The 21,107-nt window shown below is 34.0% G+C and overlaps 1 protein-coding gene across 1 annotated transcript; it reads left to right on the forward strand.

Moving 5' to 3' along the window:
• The first annotated feature begins 1,450 nt into the window (after positions 1-1,450).
• LOC141663713 (WRKY transcription factor 6-like) lies at positions 1,451-4,220 on the forward strand. Its single transcript, XM_074469511.1, has 5 exons — positions 1,451-1,924; positions 2,023-2,124; positions 2,225-2,389; positions 2,519-2,998; positions 3,354-4,220. Exons 1-5 carry the CDS (start codon positions 1,715-1,717, stop codon positions 3,993-3,995), a joined length of 1,599 nt encoding a protein of 532 aa, XP_074325612.1. The 5' UTR covers positions 1,451-1,714; the 3' UTR covers positions 3,996-4,220.
• The last annotated feature ends 16,887 nt before the right edge of the window (positions 4,221-21,107 follow it).

Consider the following 21,107-nt stretch of genomic DNA (forward strand, 5'->3'; position numbering starts at 1 on the left):
GCTGTAGAGTGGGAACCTACAAAATAGAACCGGAGGGGGGTGGCGTCCCCGCGGCACCTCCGGCGTGAGGATGAGAAAGGGTTTTGAGGAGAAGAAAGGCAAAGTTGGGATTATGTAGATATGTTTGTGAGGAGTATGTGTGTGCATGTAAGTATAAGTGAGAGAGAGTATATATGCTTGTAACCTGTAATCTTCCTTTTGTTCTATCTTTTATAGGCCTCCTACTAGGGTTTAGGGGTTTGTCCCTTTTCATCTGAACCGTAGGTTGGCCTTTTGGACTGTAGGGCATCTGGACGCTTGGGATGCGTCAGAGTACTATTATATCCGGATCGTAGGAGCGTCTTGGATCCCGGGTACCTGGACGGTGGTGATGCTGCCACGTGTCCAGGGCTCCTCAAGTTCAACGCTGAATCCGTCAGAGTACTGTCAGATCCGGACCGTAGGAATGTTCTGGATCTCGGGAACCTGGACGGTGGTGATGCCGCCACGTATCCTGGGATCTTGTATTTGGGCCCTGAGCTTCTTCACTTGGGCCTGAATTGTTTATGGGCTATCAAGACCCCTACAAAACACCTTCTCTTCTGTCGCCAAATGGATCCCATGAAAAAAATCGTAAGCCTCTTTCCGACGCTACTCCCCTCATATCTGAACATCTTTTGTAAAAATTACACCTGACAATTAATAGGAAGGACAAAAAAAGAGGAAAAAAGATCAAACTAGAACACAATCTAATAACTAAAAAATAAGACCAATTTCTGGGGACGTAAATTCAAAACCAAAACTACGACTCATATTTGTATATGTTCAAAGTGATTTGAACTAATGAATAGTTTATCCATTTCTCTTCTATTCTAGTACTCTATCTGAATATTCTTTGCAAAATTATTTTAAATCTATTATTCTCTGTCTTGTAATTTATTTTGTTTAGATTAGATTATCTTTCATCTTCATAGCATAATCGGCTCGTTCTTTTTAACTTTTCGGTTCCGTATTTTTTTTTCAATTGCCTTGAAGTGACTGTAAAATATATTTCTTAACTGTGAAAGTAACAAAAATGGAGCAATACAGTAGTAGCGACACATAAGCTAATTAAAATAATCAACAATTTGCTGAGTTTCATTTTCATTCCAACAACATGGAAGTGTCGTTTGTTCTTCAGTGAAGTTGTCGTTTAATATCTCATGTTTAAATTTCAACCCCGCTTTGGCTACGTGATTACAACTCTCCTATGAAACTACGAATATAGGCGTCAAATTGATTGACTTTAAATCTCGCTACTTGTCTACTTTTCTCCAGTTTCATTTTCTACACGTGGAACCGTAGGGACGGACGGACGGTGGTTCGTAGACTTCAATTTTTTTAGTCTAAGTGGACCCCACTGACGCACTACCTTACGTATTTTTTATTAAAACTTTTAAACACTTTTTCAACCCTACAACGTCAATCTTCATACACTCTTTGTCCGAGTCTTCTCCTTTCATCTCATACTCTTCCCTCTTTTAATACTCCTTCCAATTGCACCACTAGAAGACTCTTCATTTCTCCTCATCTCTAGCTCTCTCTACACACATTTCTGACTAACATTCATACCTGTTCACTTGTATGGACAAAGCTAGGATGGGGACTTACCATCGATAATTGTGATCAATCAGCTACTTTTTTGTTATACCCTAGATATGGTTTGACTTCTAACACTCCTAATATTGGTGTTGATATGTTTTCTATAAATAACTCCGGAAGAGACACCGTTGCTTCTGCACCGTCGGGTGCCAACCCGAGGGTGGTTATCGGAGAATTAGACTTCTTTTCGAGCAGGACAACAAATGATAATCATGGTCATAATGTTAATTATCATGTGATGGACAGTAGCAGTGTAGTTATTAAGCAGGAGAAATCACATGCTGAAGCTCAGATGGATGTAAATGTAAGTGTCACGTATGTTTTTCTATACTAATTAACTAGCTAATTATTTTTAAATTTATATGTTACTAATTGGTTGTAATCCTCTATTTGTAAATTTAGACAAGATTGCATCTACAAACTGCTAACCCTGAAAGTGATCAATCAATTGTGGATGATGGGGTTTCATCCAAGGTGGCAGATAAATTAGGGGCTACCAATGAGGTAATTAACCTATCTCTCTAGCACTATCCTCGAACCCTAAACCTTATTAGAACCTTGAGAGGGATATGTCTCTAATTAGTTCTTAATTTATGATCTACAGCTAGTGCAGATACAATCTGAGCTTAAAAGGATGGTCACCGAAAATCAAAGGTTGAGAGGGATGGTTAGTGAAGTTACCAATAATTATTCGGCACTGCAGATGCATATTGTCACACTGATGCAACAGCAGAATGCAAGAGCTGAAACAACACAAGAACTCGATGAGGTAAATATTTAATCACAAGTTTCTGATGAAAAAATTATATGTCAGTTGCTTTAAGTTTTTAAATTGGAGCCACCGTAAATGGGACTGGTAATTTAATATTTGCCGAATCAAATGTTTGTCAACGTACAGATTCCTGAAGAAAAAATAAATGCTCAGAAAAACGGGAGTGGTGATCAAGGACAAATAGTACCTAGACAATTTCTTGATCTAGGACCAAGTACTGGCAGTGACAATCACTGTCATTCGTCATCTGAAGAAAGAACACAATCTGGATCAGACATTAATAATATAGAATTGTCAAACAATGGCAATAGATTTTATGCTATTGGTAAAAGACTTGGTAGGGAAGATAGTCCACAATCAGAAAGCTGGAATCCGAACAAGGCTCCTAAATTAATTGCTTCTTCCAGTTCTACTCCCAACCCGAATCAAGCTACTGAAGCTACAATGAGAAAAGCCCGTGTATCGGTTAGAGCTCGATCCGAATCTCCGATGATTACTGATGGTTGTCAATGGCGTAAATACGGTCAAAAGATGGCAAAGGGAAACCCATGTCCGCGAGCTTATTATCGTTGCACAATGGCTGTTGGTTGTCCAGTGCGCAAACAAGTATGTTGCAAATACAATCATTTAGTAAAACAAAGTGATTTAAACAAATTTGTTGGTATTTGTCAACAGCTCATCTAAAACTTTAAGAAGTGTTACAGGAAGAAGGCAATGTGATTTAAAATCTTAAGGTGTTAGAGGAAGGCCTCAATATGGGTCGAAGAGTGAAAACCGGTGCCCATCTTTGAGGCATAATTAGCCTAAGCTCTGATACCATGTTAGTAACCAGCTCATCTAGAACCTTAAGGTGTTAGAGGAAGCCCCCAATAAGATCATATATTTAACAGTGATAATTGTTCAATGCTCAATTTCTGGAAATTTAAATACTCATGATTATGTATAATTATCTGCTCAACAGGTTCAAAGGTGTGCTGACGATAGAACCATATTAATAACAACATATGAAGGAACACACAACCATCCGCTTCCTCCGGCCGCCATGGCCATGGCATCTACTACCTCTGCTGCAGCCAACATGCTACTTTCCGGCTCCATGTCAAGCAGTGATGGAATTATGAATTCGAATTTACTAGCTAGGTCAATTATGCCAATGTCATCATCAAGCATCGCAACCGTCTCAGCTTCAGCTCCATTTCCAACTGTTACATTAGACTTGACACATTCCTCAAACACTTCGCAATACCAAAGACCTTCATCACACTTTCAAGGCCCTTTCCAAGCTGTTCCTCAACAAAATTTTGTTGGGCTGTCACCAACTCCACATGTATATGGACATCCCATTTACAATCAATCTAGATTCTCAGGTCTACACGCTTCGTCACAAGAAATTGGATCAAATCAGTTACAAACTCAAGCTCAAGTTCATCATCCCCCGCCACAGTTTCACCAAGCACAACCTCAGACTTCATTTGCTCAAACCCTCAGTGCTGCTACAGCTGCAATCACCGCCGACCCGAACTTCACGGCTGCACTAGCTGCCGCCATAACCTCAATGATGGGTGGCAGTACTAGTCATCAAAACAACAGCAATCAACGATAACAGCAGAAGTTTCCACTGGAAATATATGCACAGAACTTATGTTAGTACTTAAAATTATATATCTTTTAAATTTTGTTGTCTTACTGTTATTATACCTTCTTTTCTTAATTTTTTTGTAAGAGTTCGAGTATCACTATAATTTTTATATTCTTTTGTAATGCTGTGGAATTATTTGTACAATTCTTTGTTAATTTCTAGAATATTGTAAAAGTTTAGATGTTGCGAGTACAATTTTATAACGTGTTTCTTCTGGTCACATATATTTGTGTTTTATATTCAGGTTAGATACAAGTCCACAACGGTTATGTCAAAGAAAGCGTGAGAATAATGGAAGAAGTAAAACAAATAAAAGTCTTAGAAGCATAAATGTCTGTCGTCCGACTAACTGATGAATTTGTCAAAAACTACGGCCATATGTTAGTCTAGCTAGCTAGTCGTCGGTTTTAACTAAATTCATTTTGCAATATATTCGCATAATCGCATGATTATTATACTATGTACGTGAATCTAAAGGTTGCCTCCAAGATTAAACCAAAAGATAATTTCTTTTGCATCAATTTTTTTGCATATCAAGTACGTACTATTTAGTCTGGTAAATAAAGAGTAGGTACCATTTAGTACTACATAAAATACAAACGCATGCGGTACAATTATCTGGAAAGGAACGAAAAAAAATCAGGTAAAATTTTAATGCATGCCTATCATCCGCCACGTTAACATATAAACGCTTTGACATATAAGAGTTTTTTTATTATTATTATTATTTAGTAGGTAACCCGCAGCCGCACGCATACGGGTGCGTATTGGGTAAACCCTACGGGCTCACACAATAGTCTACCCTACGATATTCTCCCACTCAGGAATAGCATTTAAGCGATATTCTCCCACTCAGGAGGCATAATCATAAATTCTTCTCCCGTGAGATTCAAACCTGTGACCAAGATGATAGTTATCTCCTATTTAACCAATTGATCCAACCCAAACGGGCTGACATATAAGTGTTTATTATTTGGTATCTCGGTTTTTAAATTTGACTCGATTTATTCTCATAATTTCTTATAATAAATACTCAACTTTTAAGATTTTAAGCCATCACTTAAAAAAGTGTCGGGTTTTCATTTAACTATGCTCGACTAAGCTTGTTATAAACGAGTTAAGTTGAGGCGGAGTTTTCGGTTCGTTTAAATTAATTTAGCAAATCGAGTATGGCACAAATTAGATTATGCTGGACTCAAAACTCGCAAGTTCGGCTCAACTCGAATTTATTTCAAAACTCGAGAGTTGTTTACAAAAAAGCAATTAAAAAATCATAATACCCAACCAAATTAATTTTTTATTTTTTGAAAATTTTGGAATATTATTCAATTAGAGATATTTTGACAATCATGAAGTGGTATCATCCAAAAATATTTTTATAAAAATAGAAACATCAATATTAGACAAAGCACTAATTACAAGTGTTAGTAAATATAATACTGATCTACTTAGATCTCCAACAATATTAACTTTTATTTTTTGAAAATTTTAAAAAATCATTAAATTAGATATAACTTTTTTATCGTAAGAAACCCGCAACCGTTATCCCTAGGGTGTGCACTTGGTAAACCCCGCGGGCTCACTGACTCAGGAGACATAATCATAAACTCTCCTCCTGTGGGATTCAAATATGTGAACAAAAGTATAGTTATCCCCTCTTTAACCACCACCAGCCAACCCTTGCGGGAAAATTAGATATAACTTAATATCGGTATAGTTAGATTATTGAGAAATAATTTTTAAAATTCGTTAGGCAAAAATAATGTGCAAAACTAGCAAGCTCACTTGGCTCAACTCGTTAAAGTCCCACTCGACCCCACTCATGAAATAATCGAGGTAAGTTTGAGAAAAGGTTTTTGAAATTTAAAGGGCTCGATAGATAGTATTATATTCTAACTGTTAAAGCAAATGGGACAGTCTCTTATGCAAATGGGACAGTTCCTTTTACAAATGAGACAGGGTATGGGACAGTCTCTATTAACTGCAGAATGAAAATAACAGAAAAGAAAATGCAGTACTGAAAACTGAATAAGTAAAAATACCAGAAGTTTTCACTTGGTTCGGCCCCTACACCTATTCTATGGCCTACATCCATGTCCCTATGCCAACTAGCATAGATAATGTATTATATCAACTTTAATAAAGAACTTACAGTCTTTCATTAATTACAAAAATAGCACTTAAAAGAAACCATTTCCCAAGCTACCTTGCTACCTAGCTCACTGCTATTCCTTATTCTTCTAGCTACCTTACTATACTTTGAAATCAAGCTTGCCACAACCCGGCACAAAGTTGATATGAATACACGCAATAGATAACAATGAAATATTACAACTCAAACTATATCTTGTTCGACTGAATTTGTATCTCGGATATAATGAACAAGAAGATGTTTCAGATGATAAAAGATTAACGTGAAGGTATTAGAGGCAAATCTGAAATCGTGAGTTGTATTTATAAGCAAGTTTTAACAGATTTTATTTTCAAACAAAGCATAAGATAGATGAGATTTGAAACAAGTTTGTTTGAAAATAGATAAACCAAGTAAAAGATAAGTCTTGAATGATTCAAACTTGATTTATAGGATAGGGTTAGTTTGAGATAGTGTAGAAGAAGTTTATCCAGTCAAACTTGATTTAGATAAAACCCTAAACCTTATCTGCTAGACTTGCATTATCTCGGATTGAACTTGTTGAAACATTTAGTTGCATTGAGATAATCCATTCTGTTATATCATCATCAGAAACAATGAAGCTAACAATCTCCCCCTTTTATGATGATGACAAATTGCTCCCCCTATCAAAATCACTTAAAGCCCTGGAGGAAAGAATTAGTAATAACAGAATATGTATAACAGATATGATATGAATGCAACAATATGAATGAGACAAAAAGATATGTTATGGATGAATGAGACAGTATGCATAAAATATAATGAGACACACAAATGAGACAATCTCAGTTATATATATAAAAAACTTAATAAACCAAAGAACAACCCACCCATTCAACCAGGGTGTCCAGTTGTCTTTCACAATCATTCATCAAACAAACTTAGTCTTATCACAGAAACAAAATATCATAACATCATAGTCTTAAAACCATAAAATAAAAACACATAAAATCAAGTCTTAAAACATAACAACATTCATCCCCCTTCATCTTCTTAAAAGGATCAATCCGAGTCGTCTAAATTAACCGGAGTCTTCCCTTTGTTTTTACCCGAGCCTGAAGCTTTATCCTTGGCAGTTGAAAAGACAGGAGCAGAACCATATTCCGATAAAAGCTTGTCAAACGCATCCTGAGCTGGTGCTTTTCCATCTCGTTCCCGAAGCCATTCAAAAATTTTCTCTTTGTATTCTTCCCTTGTCATGCTGAAAACAGAGGGTGTAGGGATGGCAGGAAGGGACAAAGGGGCAGTAATCTCTTCCAACATACAATCTCCAATCCAGTCACGTTTCTTATGCCAGTATATTTTGCTCTTGTCCTGCATAGCGGACAGCTGCTGTGACACGAACTTAGTCTCAGAGCCAAGCTTGAAAAACAATTTCACAAACTCTTTTTCCCATACCTTAGCCGAGGAAACCATTCCCTCTTGCAGGGTACCAAACTTAAAATCCATCGTTTTAGCCAACTTAACATCAGAAGCATGCAAAACAGATAACTTTGCATTGATCGAATCCAAAGAAGAACACACAAATTTCCTAAACATCTCAAAAGAAGTATTCATGATACTGACTTGTGAAGTAAGTGATCCAAGGGTCTCAACGGAAGCAAAGTGTTAATTAAGATTGGGCAAAGAAACAGAGTTTCCATTCAATTTGACTAACAACGAATTTAACAGAGCATTTGTGGGTTGATCAGAGGGGTCAGAGGCATAGTTTGGGGAGAAGTCCGCCAACTGGCCTATGAGTTTCATCAAAATGTAACTCATTGGACTCGAAAATAAACAGATTATTTGCTGTTAAAACAGACAAATCAAACAAAGTACTAATTTTCTCATACTTAACAGAAGCATCAAACAAACAGAAGTATCTTAATACTTTAGACAACAAGACAGGGTATGGCAAGTACATCAACTCGTGAGTCGAGGAATGATGCATGTTTTTGATTATCAAGGAAGACACATCAGAAGGAACCTTTTTAATAAACATAGAAATTAAAATCGAATCTTGAAAAGTGATTCGATCTCGACCACTTTTACGAGGCAACAAATTTGTGTGAAAAAATTTAAAAATCAACATAGAGAGTGAAGTTAAATCTGATACCGAGGGTTTAATGGGGACATCAACAAAATTCTCACCAACAATTGCTTTGAGTTGTTCCTCATACTGAAGCCCTGGAACGACCATAAAAGCCTGATGTGTAGTGAATGGACACACCCCTTGATCTGACAAACCTCCGATTCTGGCAAGAGCATCGGCCTTAAAAATGACAGGAGTCTCTCGAACATTGGAAAACACAAGTCCTTCTTGAAGCAAATGAAAATTTGCATAAAACTCACGGACGAGCTCTGGGTAAATAACCTCTTTCGGTGACAACAGTGACTCACAACCTTGGAACTTGAATAAATCAACAACATCAACTCGGGTTAACAACTCAATATCGCAAATACACTCTTTGAGAATGGGCTTGGTTAAGATTTTGGATCCGCTTTCTTTTGCATGTTATTCAAACGAGTTAGGAGAAGCTTCGATGGACGCTTCAAAATTGACGACAATAACCTGGCGACATTTGGAGCCTGATGGACCGGCGGTTGGGGTTTGGTTAGCAATGGATCTCGAACGACGAGCCATGGGAGAGAGAAGTTGAGGATTAAGATAGAAAGAAAGAGAAATTTTGTGGAGAAAATGTGAGGGTAAAGTGAAGAAAACGAAGAGATTAAGAAAGAGAGTTTAAATAGGAGTGGGAAGCCAAAGAGTTAGTGATGGAAGAAGAAACGAAAAGAAGAAAGAAAGAAGTGATGTACTGAAAAGAAAGTACATGCACGAAGTACGAGGATGTGATAAGACAAATCAGAAAGATATCCTAAATCTGTTCACCTTCTACACGCATAAAAGCACGGACTAATAATAATAAAAAAAAATTAATTATACAATCAATTCAAACAACAAAAATGCATGAAATAATTATACATTAATACGGAACATAATTCCCTATTAATCACAGAAATAAAAGATACAAAAACATATATAAATATTATGACATAATGCACAATTAATTACATAAAATTACATGGAACACATACCTAGTTCACGACGCATTATACAAAATCGATCTTCAGCTAAAGGCTTAGTGAAGATATCTGCACGTTGTTTCTCAGTAGATATATAAATAAGCTCAATATTACCTTTAGAAACATTATCTCGTAGAAAATGGTAACGAACATCAATATGCTTAGTACGAGAATGCATGACAGGATTTTTAGAGATATTAATTGTAGAGGTATTATCACAATAAATAGGAATATTTGAGTAAAAAATACCAAAATCCGGCAATGTTTGTTGCATCCATAAGATTTGGGCACAGCAACTACCAGCTGCTATATACTCTCCTTCAGCAGTAGAAAGAGCTACAGATGTTTGCTTTTTACTATGCCATGCAACCAAACAATCTCCTAAAAATTCACAAGCACCACTTGTGCTTTTTCTATCAACCTGTGACCCTGCATAGTCAACATCTGAAAAACCGATTAAGTCAAAGGAAGAGGAGCTTGGATAAAACAATCCCAAGTCACTCGTACCTTTCAAATATTTAAAAATATGTTGGCATTCAAATGAGATTCTTTAGGTTGAGATTGAAAACGAGCACACAAACATACACTATACATAATGTCAGGTCGTGGGGCAGTTAATTATAACAATGAACTAATCACACCTCGAAATTTAGTGACATCTACAGGTGTACCTTGTTCATCCTTTGTAAGCTTAGCTGAAGTACTCATCAGAGTCGATTTAGTGTGACATGATCAAGTGCAAATCTTTTGAGTAGATCCTTTATATACTTGCCTTGGTTAATAAATATTCCTGCATTAGACTGATTAATTTGCAAACCTAGGAAGTACTGTAATTCACTCATCAAACTCATATCAAATTCCTTATGCATGTAGTCAGAAAACCACTTACACAAGGATTCGTTAGAAGATCCAAATACTATATCATCTACATAAACTTGTACTAAAAGAAAGTTATCACGTTTATGAAAAATAAAGAGAGTTGAATTGAGTGCACCGCGAGTGAAACCATTGTTTACAAGAAACTGACTGAGATGTTCATACCAACAATGAGGGGACTGTCTCAATCCATAGACAGATTTCTTGAGCCTATAAACATAGTTAGGATATTTTTCATGAATAAAACCTAGAGGCTGCTTTACGTATACTTCTTCCTTAAAATAGCCATTTAGAAATGCGCTTTTGACGTCCATCTGATAAAGCTTGAATTTTTTATTAGCTGCAAAAGCCATTAAAATTCGAATAGCTTCCAATCGAGCTACTGGAGCATAAGTCTCGTCGTAATCGATTCCTTCTTGTTGGTTGTATCCCTGAGCAACCAAACGAGCTATGTTTCAAATAATGTTACCATCTTCATCCTTCTTATTCTTGAAAACCCAACGAGTACCAATGATCTTGGCATCCAGAGAAGGTGAAAAAAGTTCCCAAACATCACAACGCTCGAACTGGTTCAATTCTTCCTGCATTGCCACAAACCAGTGTTCATCTGCAACTGCTTCTTGAGCATTTTTTGGTTGGAACTCAGCAACAAACGCACAAAATGCACATAAATTGTGAAGTCTGCTTCGAGTAGAAATTCCTTGATCCAAATCCGTAAGACGATTATCTGGTGGATGATTCTTCACAGTTCTAGATGACTTAGAAAGACGAATATTACTCATTTCTTCCTCATTAGAGTTATCAGCCTGAAACCGAATAGGAGTTGTCTCATTTGAATGAGACAATCTCATTTCAGCTTGTGAAGATTTTTCCAGAGGAGTAACAGATATCACATTTGAAACACTATCAGGAGTCTTTGGAGAACCAGATGATTATCTGAAGTTTGAGTTGATCCTGAAGAATTATCAGAAGACTGAGATGGACCTGGAGAGTCTTGACTGCTTGATTTGTCAGAATGAGACTGACTCTTTTGGGAATGAGACTGTCTCATTTGGGAATGAGACGATAGATCTGCAGTGTCTTCATCAATTTGAGATATATTCCTTGAAGATTCATTAAAAACAATATTGATGGATTCTTCTACTTTGTTCTTGAAAGAATTATAAATACGATAAGCCTTGCTTGTTGTAGAATATCCCAAGAAAATTCCATCCATAGATTTTGCATCGAACTTGCCTCGGTTATTTTGAGTTTCTAAAATAAAACACTTGGAACCAAATACTTGAAAATAACTAATGTTAGGAATCTTTTTCTTAAGCAATTCATAAGGAGTTTTAAGCAAAATAGGATGAATAAGTACTCTATTTAAAACATAACAGGAAGTGTGTACCGCTTCATCCCAAAATTTTCTTGGAAGCTTACTCTCATGCAGTAGAGTTCTAGAAGTTTCATGTAATGTCCTGTTTTTGCGTTCCACTACACCGTTCTGTTGAGGAGTACGAGGAGCTGAGAATTCATGAGTAATTCCTCTCGATTTGCAGAAGGTTATGAAATCCTTCTCGAATTAATCTCCATGGTCACTACGGATATTATTGAGCTTATATGAATACTTAGTCTCAAGGTTAGTAATAAGATCCTTAAATTCAACAAAAGCTTCATCCTTAGAACGTAAGAATAGTACCCATGTAAAATGGGAGTAATCATCAACTATAACAAATGCATATTTTTTACCTCCCAGACTTACATACCTTTCGGGACCAAAAAGATCTAAGTGAAGAAGCTGCAAAGGATCAGTTGTTGACACACGATTCTTAGCAGTAAAAGATGTCTTTACCTGTTTTCCTAGCTGACATGTCAAGCAGGGTTCAACTTTCTTGAATTTCAGCTTGGACAGACCTCGTACCAGATTATGAGAAGATATCTTCCGAAAAAGATCCATGTGAACATGACCTAGACGTCGATGCCAAAGATTCTGCTGATCTTGAACAGTAGCAAGACAGATTTCCTCCTACTGTTCATCAAAATCTAACACTAAAATATTCCCTTTCCTTTTGGCAACTAAAGCAAACTCATTAGATTGAGTACCAATATAGCATACATCTTTATAAAACTTAACTTTATGACCAGCATCAGTAAGTTGACTTACACTAATAAGATTATATTTCAAGCCATCTACTAATCGAACATTAGATATAGCAAAACTGTCATTACCAATTGTGCCTTTTCCAATAATTCGGACGGTGTTAGAATCTCCAAGAGTAACTAAACCACCTTCCTTGGCAACTAGAGATAGAAACTTGGATTTATCACCGGTCATATGACGTGAACAACCATTGTCGATGATCCATTTATTTCGAGGAACATGGACCTTCAAGCAAACATGCAAAAATTGCTTTATCTCTTAGGTACCCACTTAACCTTAGGTCCTGGTTGGTTAGTATCACAAATCTTATATAAATGTCTATCTGATTTCTTAATCCACTTCTGAACAATATTAATAGATGCATTAGCAGATGTAGATCTAGCAGATGAGTTGGAAGAGTGGCCCTTGATACCACATATTCTAGATTCAGATGTAGTGTGGCTAGATTTGCCACAATCTCGACATTTTTCATAAGGCATCTTATACTTCATAGGATCTCATTTGTAACCATCTTAAAATGCACGTTTCTTGATTGATTCGCATCCTAAACTTCCATTAAAAAGAGAAGATTTTTGTTCACCAAGAAGAGCATTCAGAGTTCCTTCACCATGAAAGCATTTTGCTAAATCTTTTTCAAGCTGTGCTACTTTCTACTTAGTTTTGGAACCAATGGGTCAGGAACACTGTCTCTTTTGACAGTTTCTGGATCAATAGAAATTGACTCTTTCTTCAAAGCTTCAAGACAGACATCTTTCATCTCAATCTCATATTTGAGATATTGATTTTCCTCAGTAAGTTTTGAAACCTTTTCAAGCAAAGATTTATTTTCTGCTGCCAAGGTTTCATCCTTCATGGGATCATCCATTTCACTAAGAACTTCACTTAATGCTTGTTTTAAATAAGCATTTTTTTCTCTTAGCTTCTTAACCTGGACCTACAAGTTCAACATAGATAAAGATATATTTGAATTATATTTTATATTTTGTACCTCATCATTATCGCTGGAGCTGTCCTCGAGTCCTGCAAAGCAGAGTTGAGCAACTTCATCGTCTGAATCGATCTCAACATCAGATTCATCATCACTCCAAGTGATTAATGCCTTCTTTTTATTTTTCAACTTGTAACAATCCTTTTTGAAGTGCCCTTTCTTTCCACATTCAAAACATGTGTCCTTTCTTTGATTTATTTTATTCTCCTTGCTAGGATTAGATTTGAAGTCCTTCTTTGAAAACCGTGACTTCATAGGTCATTTAGAGGCATTCCGTTTGGCAAGAAATTAATGAAACTTCTTGGTCAGAAGAGCAATCTCTTTATCAGAATCATCCGAAGACTCATCAGCTTCGGCATTGAGTGCAAGAGTCCTTTTACGAGGAGCTTCATCTTCTTCATCATATCTTCATAGCTGATTTTTGTAATCTTCCAATTCACTGAAGAGTGTTAAAGTGTCCATAGTTGAAAGAAGTGTTGACTCCTGCAGAATTGTAACCTTTGGGGCAGACTTCTTTGGCATTGCCCTGAGAATTTTCCTTTTGATCTCAAATTACGGAATGATCCTTTCCAAAACTGAGATAAAGTTCATAAGTGTCAGAAATCTTCCTTGAGCATCCCGTACGAATTCATCTCTTTCCAACCTGAAACCTTCATAATCACTCGTTAACATACTTAATTTGACTTCACGTACCTTAGAAGTGCCTTCGTGGCTGACTTTGATCGTATCCCAGATCTGTTTAGCAGTAGTACACGCTGATACTTTTCATAACTCAGTAGCTACCATGCCATTAAGAAGCGAGTTCATAGCTTTAGCATTAGAATTCATTGCATTCACTTCTTAAGGAGAGAGATCCTTGAGGGATTTGGGCTTGCCATCTTTCATAGGGATTGTGAAACCATTCTCAACAGCATCTCATTCAAAAGCATCACGCTGAAGAAATATCTTCATCCTAATTTCCAGTCATTGTAGTTTTCAGCACCTCGGAGCACTGGTGGATAGTTATTTGAATACCTATCTGGTTGAGCCATGGATCGCTAGCAAAATACACACTAAAAAGAGAATTAAATGCACCCGCTCTGATACCAATTGAAATTCAAAGGGCTCGATAGATAGTATTATATTCTAACTGTTAAAGCAAATGAGACAGTCTCTTATGCAAATGGGACAGTTCCTTTTACAAATGAGACAAAGTATTGGACAGTCTCTATTAACTGCAGAATGAAAATAACAGAAAAGAAAATGCAGTACTGAAAACTGAATAAGTAAAAACACCAGAAGTTTTCACTTGCTTCGGCCCCTACACCTAGTCTATGGCCTACATTCAAGTCCCTATGCTAACTAGCATAGAGAATGTATTATATCAACTTTAACAAAGAACTTACAGTCTTTCCTTGATTACAAAAATAGCACTTGAAAGAAACCCTTTCCCAAGCTACCTTGCTACCTAGCCCACTGCTATTCCTTAGCCTTCTAGCTACCTTGCTATACTTTGAAATCAAGCTTGCCACAACCCAGCACAAAATTGATATGAATACACGTAATAGATAACAATGAAATATTACAACTCAAACTATATCTTGTTCGACTGGATTTGTATCTTGGATATAATGAACAAGAAGATGTTTTAGATGATAAAAGATTAACGTGAAGGCATTAGAGGCAAATCTGAAATCGTGAGCTGTATTTATAGGCAAGTTCTAACATATTTTATTTTCAAACAAAGGATAAGATAGATGAGATTTGAAACACGTTTATTTGAAAATAGATAAACCAAGTAAAAGATAAGTCTTGAATGATTCAAACTTGGTTTATAGGATAGGGTTAGTTTGAGATAGAGTAGAAGAAGTTTATCCAGTCAAACTTTATTTACATAAAACCCTAAATCTTATCTGCTAGACTTGCATGAATCTCGGATTGAAATTGTTGAAACATTCTATTGCATTGAGATAATCCATTCTGTTATATCATCATCAGAAACCATGAAGCTAATAGTTTTTACTCGATTAACTTAAATTATATGATTCGCCTAACTCGATTAATCTCTCAGCTCGAATTACACATGGTTCGAAACTCGATTTATTTGTCCCAAGTAACAACACTAATCAGGGGCCATCATTTAGGGACAAAAATGTAATTCCTCTTTTTACATTGTTTGAATGCAATATAGGGAAATTTTATTTTTATAACAGAATTTTTGTTTTCAGAACAAAGTTTTCGTGAAAGATAAAAATGTCCCCTGGAAGCCCATAAATAGATATAAGATAAGTATTATATGTGAGGGCATCTACATCTTTTCAGTTTATTTTGCTCTGAAAAAAATGAATCTATTCCAAAATTAACATTTTCTGCAATAAACTGAAAATTTTCCTTTAATCTGTGTTGAAAGAATCCCGCGATTCGAAAGTTGTTAGTCAATTTTTTTAAATAACAACTTATTATTGTTGACCATGATCTAACAAATTTTATTCTTACAGAAGTTTATATAAATTATCTTAGTAAGTTTATGCATACTGAAATTTATAAAAACTAATTCTATAGCCCGTGCAATGCACGGACATACTCTAAATTGTGTTTATTGAAATTATTTTTGCTATAATTGTTGACGATATATTTATGTTGTTACCTAATAGATGAATAATTTATTTGTTTATGCATATGAACACGAGTGATTGAGCTATGTTTGCAATGGTGCATTCGCAGAAAGCAATAAAATATGTTAAATATATTTATTTTTGCCAATTCATAATTAAATTAAATTTGTAATATATTAATACTGAGAAAGTAAAATAAATAAAAGTGATTATGTGTGCCTGATGTATATCAATCATTCTAAATATAAAATAATTAATATTTTTTTAATTATTTAATGTGTTTATGTGTTAGAATTGTGATTAATGAGTCATATTATATAGGCAATTGACGTTAGTATCGTAAGTTTACTCACTGAATAACATATGATACTCTCCGTCCCAATAACTTTCTATTTTGGGATGTTTCAACCAAATTGTTAATATTTTTTAAAATAACATATTATCTTTATAATGGCTACAAAATTTACCCCCATTTTTTAATCTTTCTTCAACATAATTCATTTTTTTAATCTCTGTGTCTAACAACAATGTTAACAATGTATGGTACGATGGGAGTATATGATATATATCATAGAATGATTAATAGTGAAGTACAAGTCGTACATATTGTATAAATAATTTATTTTATTTTTTATTTCATTAAATTTAATATAATATTTCGTCATTGCATTATGTTGGAAGACGAGTTTAGATTAATGAGAAATAAAAATGTACGGATATGTGTGTGTGTCCCTTTATTAATTTATATACTCCCTTTATCCCATTCATTTCTATACACTTTTCTTTTTGGGATGTCCCATTCAATTCTATACATTTTAAAACTTACCAAAAATAGTAAAAATTTTATAATATAAAAGTTAAATACACCCACTTACATCCACTACTTTCTTTCACTACACTAACTTTAGACATTTAATATCGATTGGCTCCACCACTTTATACACTTTTCTCACAATATTTCATTCTTTCCTAACCACCGTGCCCAAATCAAACGTATACAATTCAACGGGACGGAGGGAGTATATGTTTATACTTATTATATATATGTATTTATGTATGTATGTATGCACATATTAATTGTAAAACAATTGATAATTTTTAATAAATGAATGACGAGGTGAATTAAATATTATATAGATATTAACGTAGGGGTATAATTGTCGTATGAATTAATTTGCTCAACTAATCCCCCACCCCAACGATGTTAACAACCTATTGGGAGGTGGGAGTATATGATATATGTCACATAATTATTAATAGTAAAGTATAAATTGTACATATGTGTATAAATAGTTTATTTTATTTTTCATTTCATATGATTTAATATAATATTTGGTCATTCCATTGTGTTGGAGGATGATGTTTAATTAATGAATTATATGAGTATATTTTCATGTATGTATATGTGTATAAATGTGTGTGTGTGTATACATGCATGCATGTATGTATGTATGCATATATTAATTTATAGATATGTATATATTTATGCATGTATGTATTAATCTATGTATGCACATATTAATCATATAACAATTAATATTTTATAATGAATGGAACATGAGGTGAAATAAATGTTATATGGATATTAATGCAGGGGTATAGTCATCATATTAATTAAATTATTCATTAAACCCCTTATTATTATATTATATATATATTTGATAGAAGTTTATTTTGTTTTTTATTTTATATAATTTAATATAATATTTGGCTATTTCATTGTGCTGGAGGACGATGTTAAATTAATGACAAATAAAAATATATGTGTGTGTATCTATATATGTATGTGTTTATGTGTGTGTATAAATGTGTGTGTGTGTATGCATACATGCATGTATATATATATGTATGTATACATGTATATATTAGATAGAAGTTTATTTTATTTTTTATTTCATATAATTTAATATAATATTTGGCCATTTCATTGTGCTGGAGGACCATTTAAATTAATGACAAATAAAAATATATGAGTATGTATTTATTTATGTGTGTGTGTGTGTGCATGCATGCTTGCATGATGTACATATTAATTATATAACAATTAATAAATTTTAATAAATGAATCATGAGGTGAAATAAATATTATATAGATATTAACGTAGGGGTATAACCGTCATATTAATTAAATTGCTCATCAAACCCCCCCCTGTTGTTGAATTATATATATAATATATAATAAATTACCTTAGTTAGTTGTGGAACCGTAATTTAACCTTTTTATTCAATATAAGAGTTTGAGTTTATGTATTTTTAAATAAGTCGAGTTGTTCATTTAAGTTAAACAAGTTCAAAATTTGTGATCGAGCTCGACTCATTAGTTTACTCTCGAGCTAGATAAGTTGGGGACAAACGAAGTAAGCCCAGTAGGCTCAAACGAAGTAAGCCCAGTAGGCTCACGAGCTCAACACTTAAAAAAATAAAAAATTAATAAAATTAGATTAAAATTCAACATACAAATAATAAAAAAATTAAATTTTAAAAATTCCATATGAATTTTTAATAAATTTGAGTTTGAGCTGAGCTATGTTTTCGAATTCGAGACGAGCCATAATCGAGTTCAATTATGCTCTACTCATTTAACTAAACAAAAACTGAGCTCGTATACGAAGCGAGCTGAACTCAACTAAACAATTTCGCTCGCGAACAACTGATCTTGAATTATAGCGTTACTCAATTGACATCCTATAAAGCAAGTACGATAATGTTGCTAAAATATGTATAATTATTATTATAACCAAAAACTAAATTTTGATGTTAACATTAAACTTGTGCTCCAATTAATAAATTTAAAAATGACACATAACATTTTCAAATAAAGTTATATTTCAAATATCTATTCTTAAATACATGCAGTTATATTTGTCACTACTCCATCTGTTCCTCAAATACTAGCATGTTAGGTAATGAATACAACATAAAGGGGGGGGGTGAATGTGTTTTGAGTATTTTTAAGGCTTTTTGAATGTTTGTTGCTTGGTTAACAAAGCAGATTAGAAATGTGGTATATTATGTTAGTTAAAATAAAATAGTGCACAAAATATTTCAAAACTCACTTAATTTTGTATTAAAATTAAGCTAGTGTTTTGCTACAAATCCTGGGTTCTTTGTAAGTAAAGGATTCAGCTTCTTCCTTGAGAGAGTTACAAGAAAAACTAGATTTGTTTGATACAATTTAAAAGCAAAGGACCAGTGTTTACATTATAGATTAGTAAACACAGGTTTACACATTATGCAATAAGATGTACTAAACCCTACTTTAAGTTATCTCTAAAGTTTTTCATTTCTGGCTTAGTGAATCCTTGTATATCTTATGAATCTGTGACTTTCCTTTGTCAGTTATCTTGGCCTTTGATCTTGCACTCTTCAAGATGCTTTTGCAGAGTTTCCTATCTAAGTGATTAGATCATTTGTTGATTGATAATCTTAAATGTTCAACTTGTCTGCATTCTGTACTTGAGGTTCATATCGAGATCTCCAGTTTGTTTTATAAAGAACTGACATCTCGATAAGTATAATGGCTTATCGATATCTCTTAGTTCTCTAAAAGTGTCTTTGACTTGTCGATGTCTCTTAGTTCTCTATAAGTGAACTTGGCTTGTCGAGGTCTCCAAATTTCTGCATGTAGAAATGACTTGTTGATATCTCTGAGATCTCTACAAGCATTTTGACTTGTCGATATCTCTGAGATCTCTAATGAGAAAATTGACTTGTCAATATCTCCAATCTTCATATCTTCATTTTAACTTGTCGATATCTCTGAGTTCTCTAATGCAGAATTGACTTGTCGATATTTTAGAGATCTCTATATACATTTTGACTTGTAGATAACTCTGAGTTATATTATACTAAAAGTCTAAGCATAAATGTCTGTCGTCCGACTAACCGATGAATTTGTCAAAAACTACGGCCATATGTTAGTCTAGCTAGCTAGTCGTCGGTTGTAACTAAATTAATTTTACAATATATTCGCATAATCACATTATTATTATATTATACTATGTACGTGAATCTAAAGGTTGGCTCCAAGATTAAACCAAAAGATAATTTCTTTTGCATCAATATTTTTGCATATCAAGTACATATTATTTAGTCTGGTTAAAAAAGGAATAAAGGCCCGAAATCTCACACATTTCGGATGAATGGCCCAAATTCTCACTATTGGGTCCAACGACCCTTTTTATCACTTGACAACGTAAAAAAATGCGTTAACGTGACTTTACCAAATTAACCCTACACAACACTTTGTACTTCATAGCATAACAAAAAACATAAACACGATACAACTGAGGAGTATATAAGTGCGAATTAGGCGTTAAATTTAATTAGGGTTCTTCAAATTTCAGTTGCACAGCTATGGAATATCTTGTATATCTACTTAATCCTTAAATATCTCTATATCTCTATATACATCCATTTGTTCTTTTTTTATATGTTCATATGTATTTTCTTGTGAATAGTTGAAGTTATTTTACTTTTATTATATATCTAATTATATGTTTTGAGATTAATGTTTGTTGAATTTATATTTGATAGTTGATTTGGAGTTTTATAAATTGAGTGATTAATTTATGATAAGCATGAGTTGAGATACATATTTGTAGTTCAGTAACAAAATATCAATGATTATGCGAGATATAGTGATGATTGAACATAGATTTATGATTATGGACGAATGCATATATCAAAATATATGTTTGTATGTTTTTATAGACGATTACAATGTTCATTACCGGAAATAACATTTAGAAGAATGTATAATATACATGACTGTGTTGTTAAACAAGTTGCGTCATAACATAAATAATATTTAGACGAGTACGTGTACATGACCGTGTTGTTAAACAGGTTGTGTCCTAACATGATTTATACATCTAAATAACATTTAGAAGAATGTACAATGTACAATATGTTTTAATAATGTCAAGCATCCTACTGATTTGAGTATCTTTAATATTATTGTTAATGTAGTGATTATTGCACCTTCATTTACCAAGCATTCTTTTGATAACATTTGGAGGATGTTAGTTTTTATTAGTAAATAATTTTTAGAGTCATTATTGTTTACTTGTTGTACAATATTTCATTCTTGTTTAATATTTTAATCTATATGCTGATGTCATTTATTTAGGATATGAATCCAGGACCTCGAGATTCTAGTCTCTTACATTTGCAGTTCGAGCACCGATCTATAGAGGTACGGAGATTAGGTGGTGGAGATTCCAAAGATGCCGTCATT

This window comes from Apium graveolens, chromosome 6 (assembly GCF_009905375.1).
Source record: "Apium graveolens cultivar Ventura chromosome 6, ASM990537v1, whole genome shotgun sequence".
In the NCBI taxonomy this organism is placed as follows: domain Eukaryota; kingdom Viridiplantae; phylum Streptophyta; class Magnoliopsida; order Apiales; family Apiaceae; genus Apium; species Apium graveolens.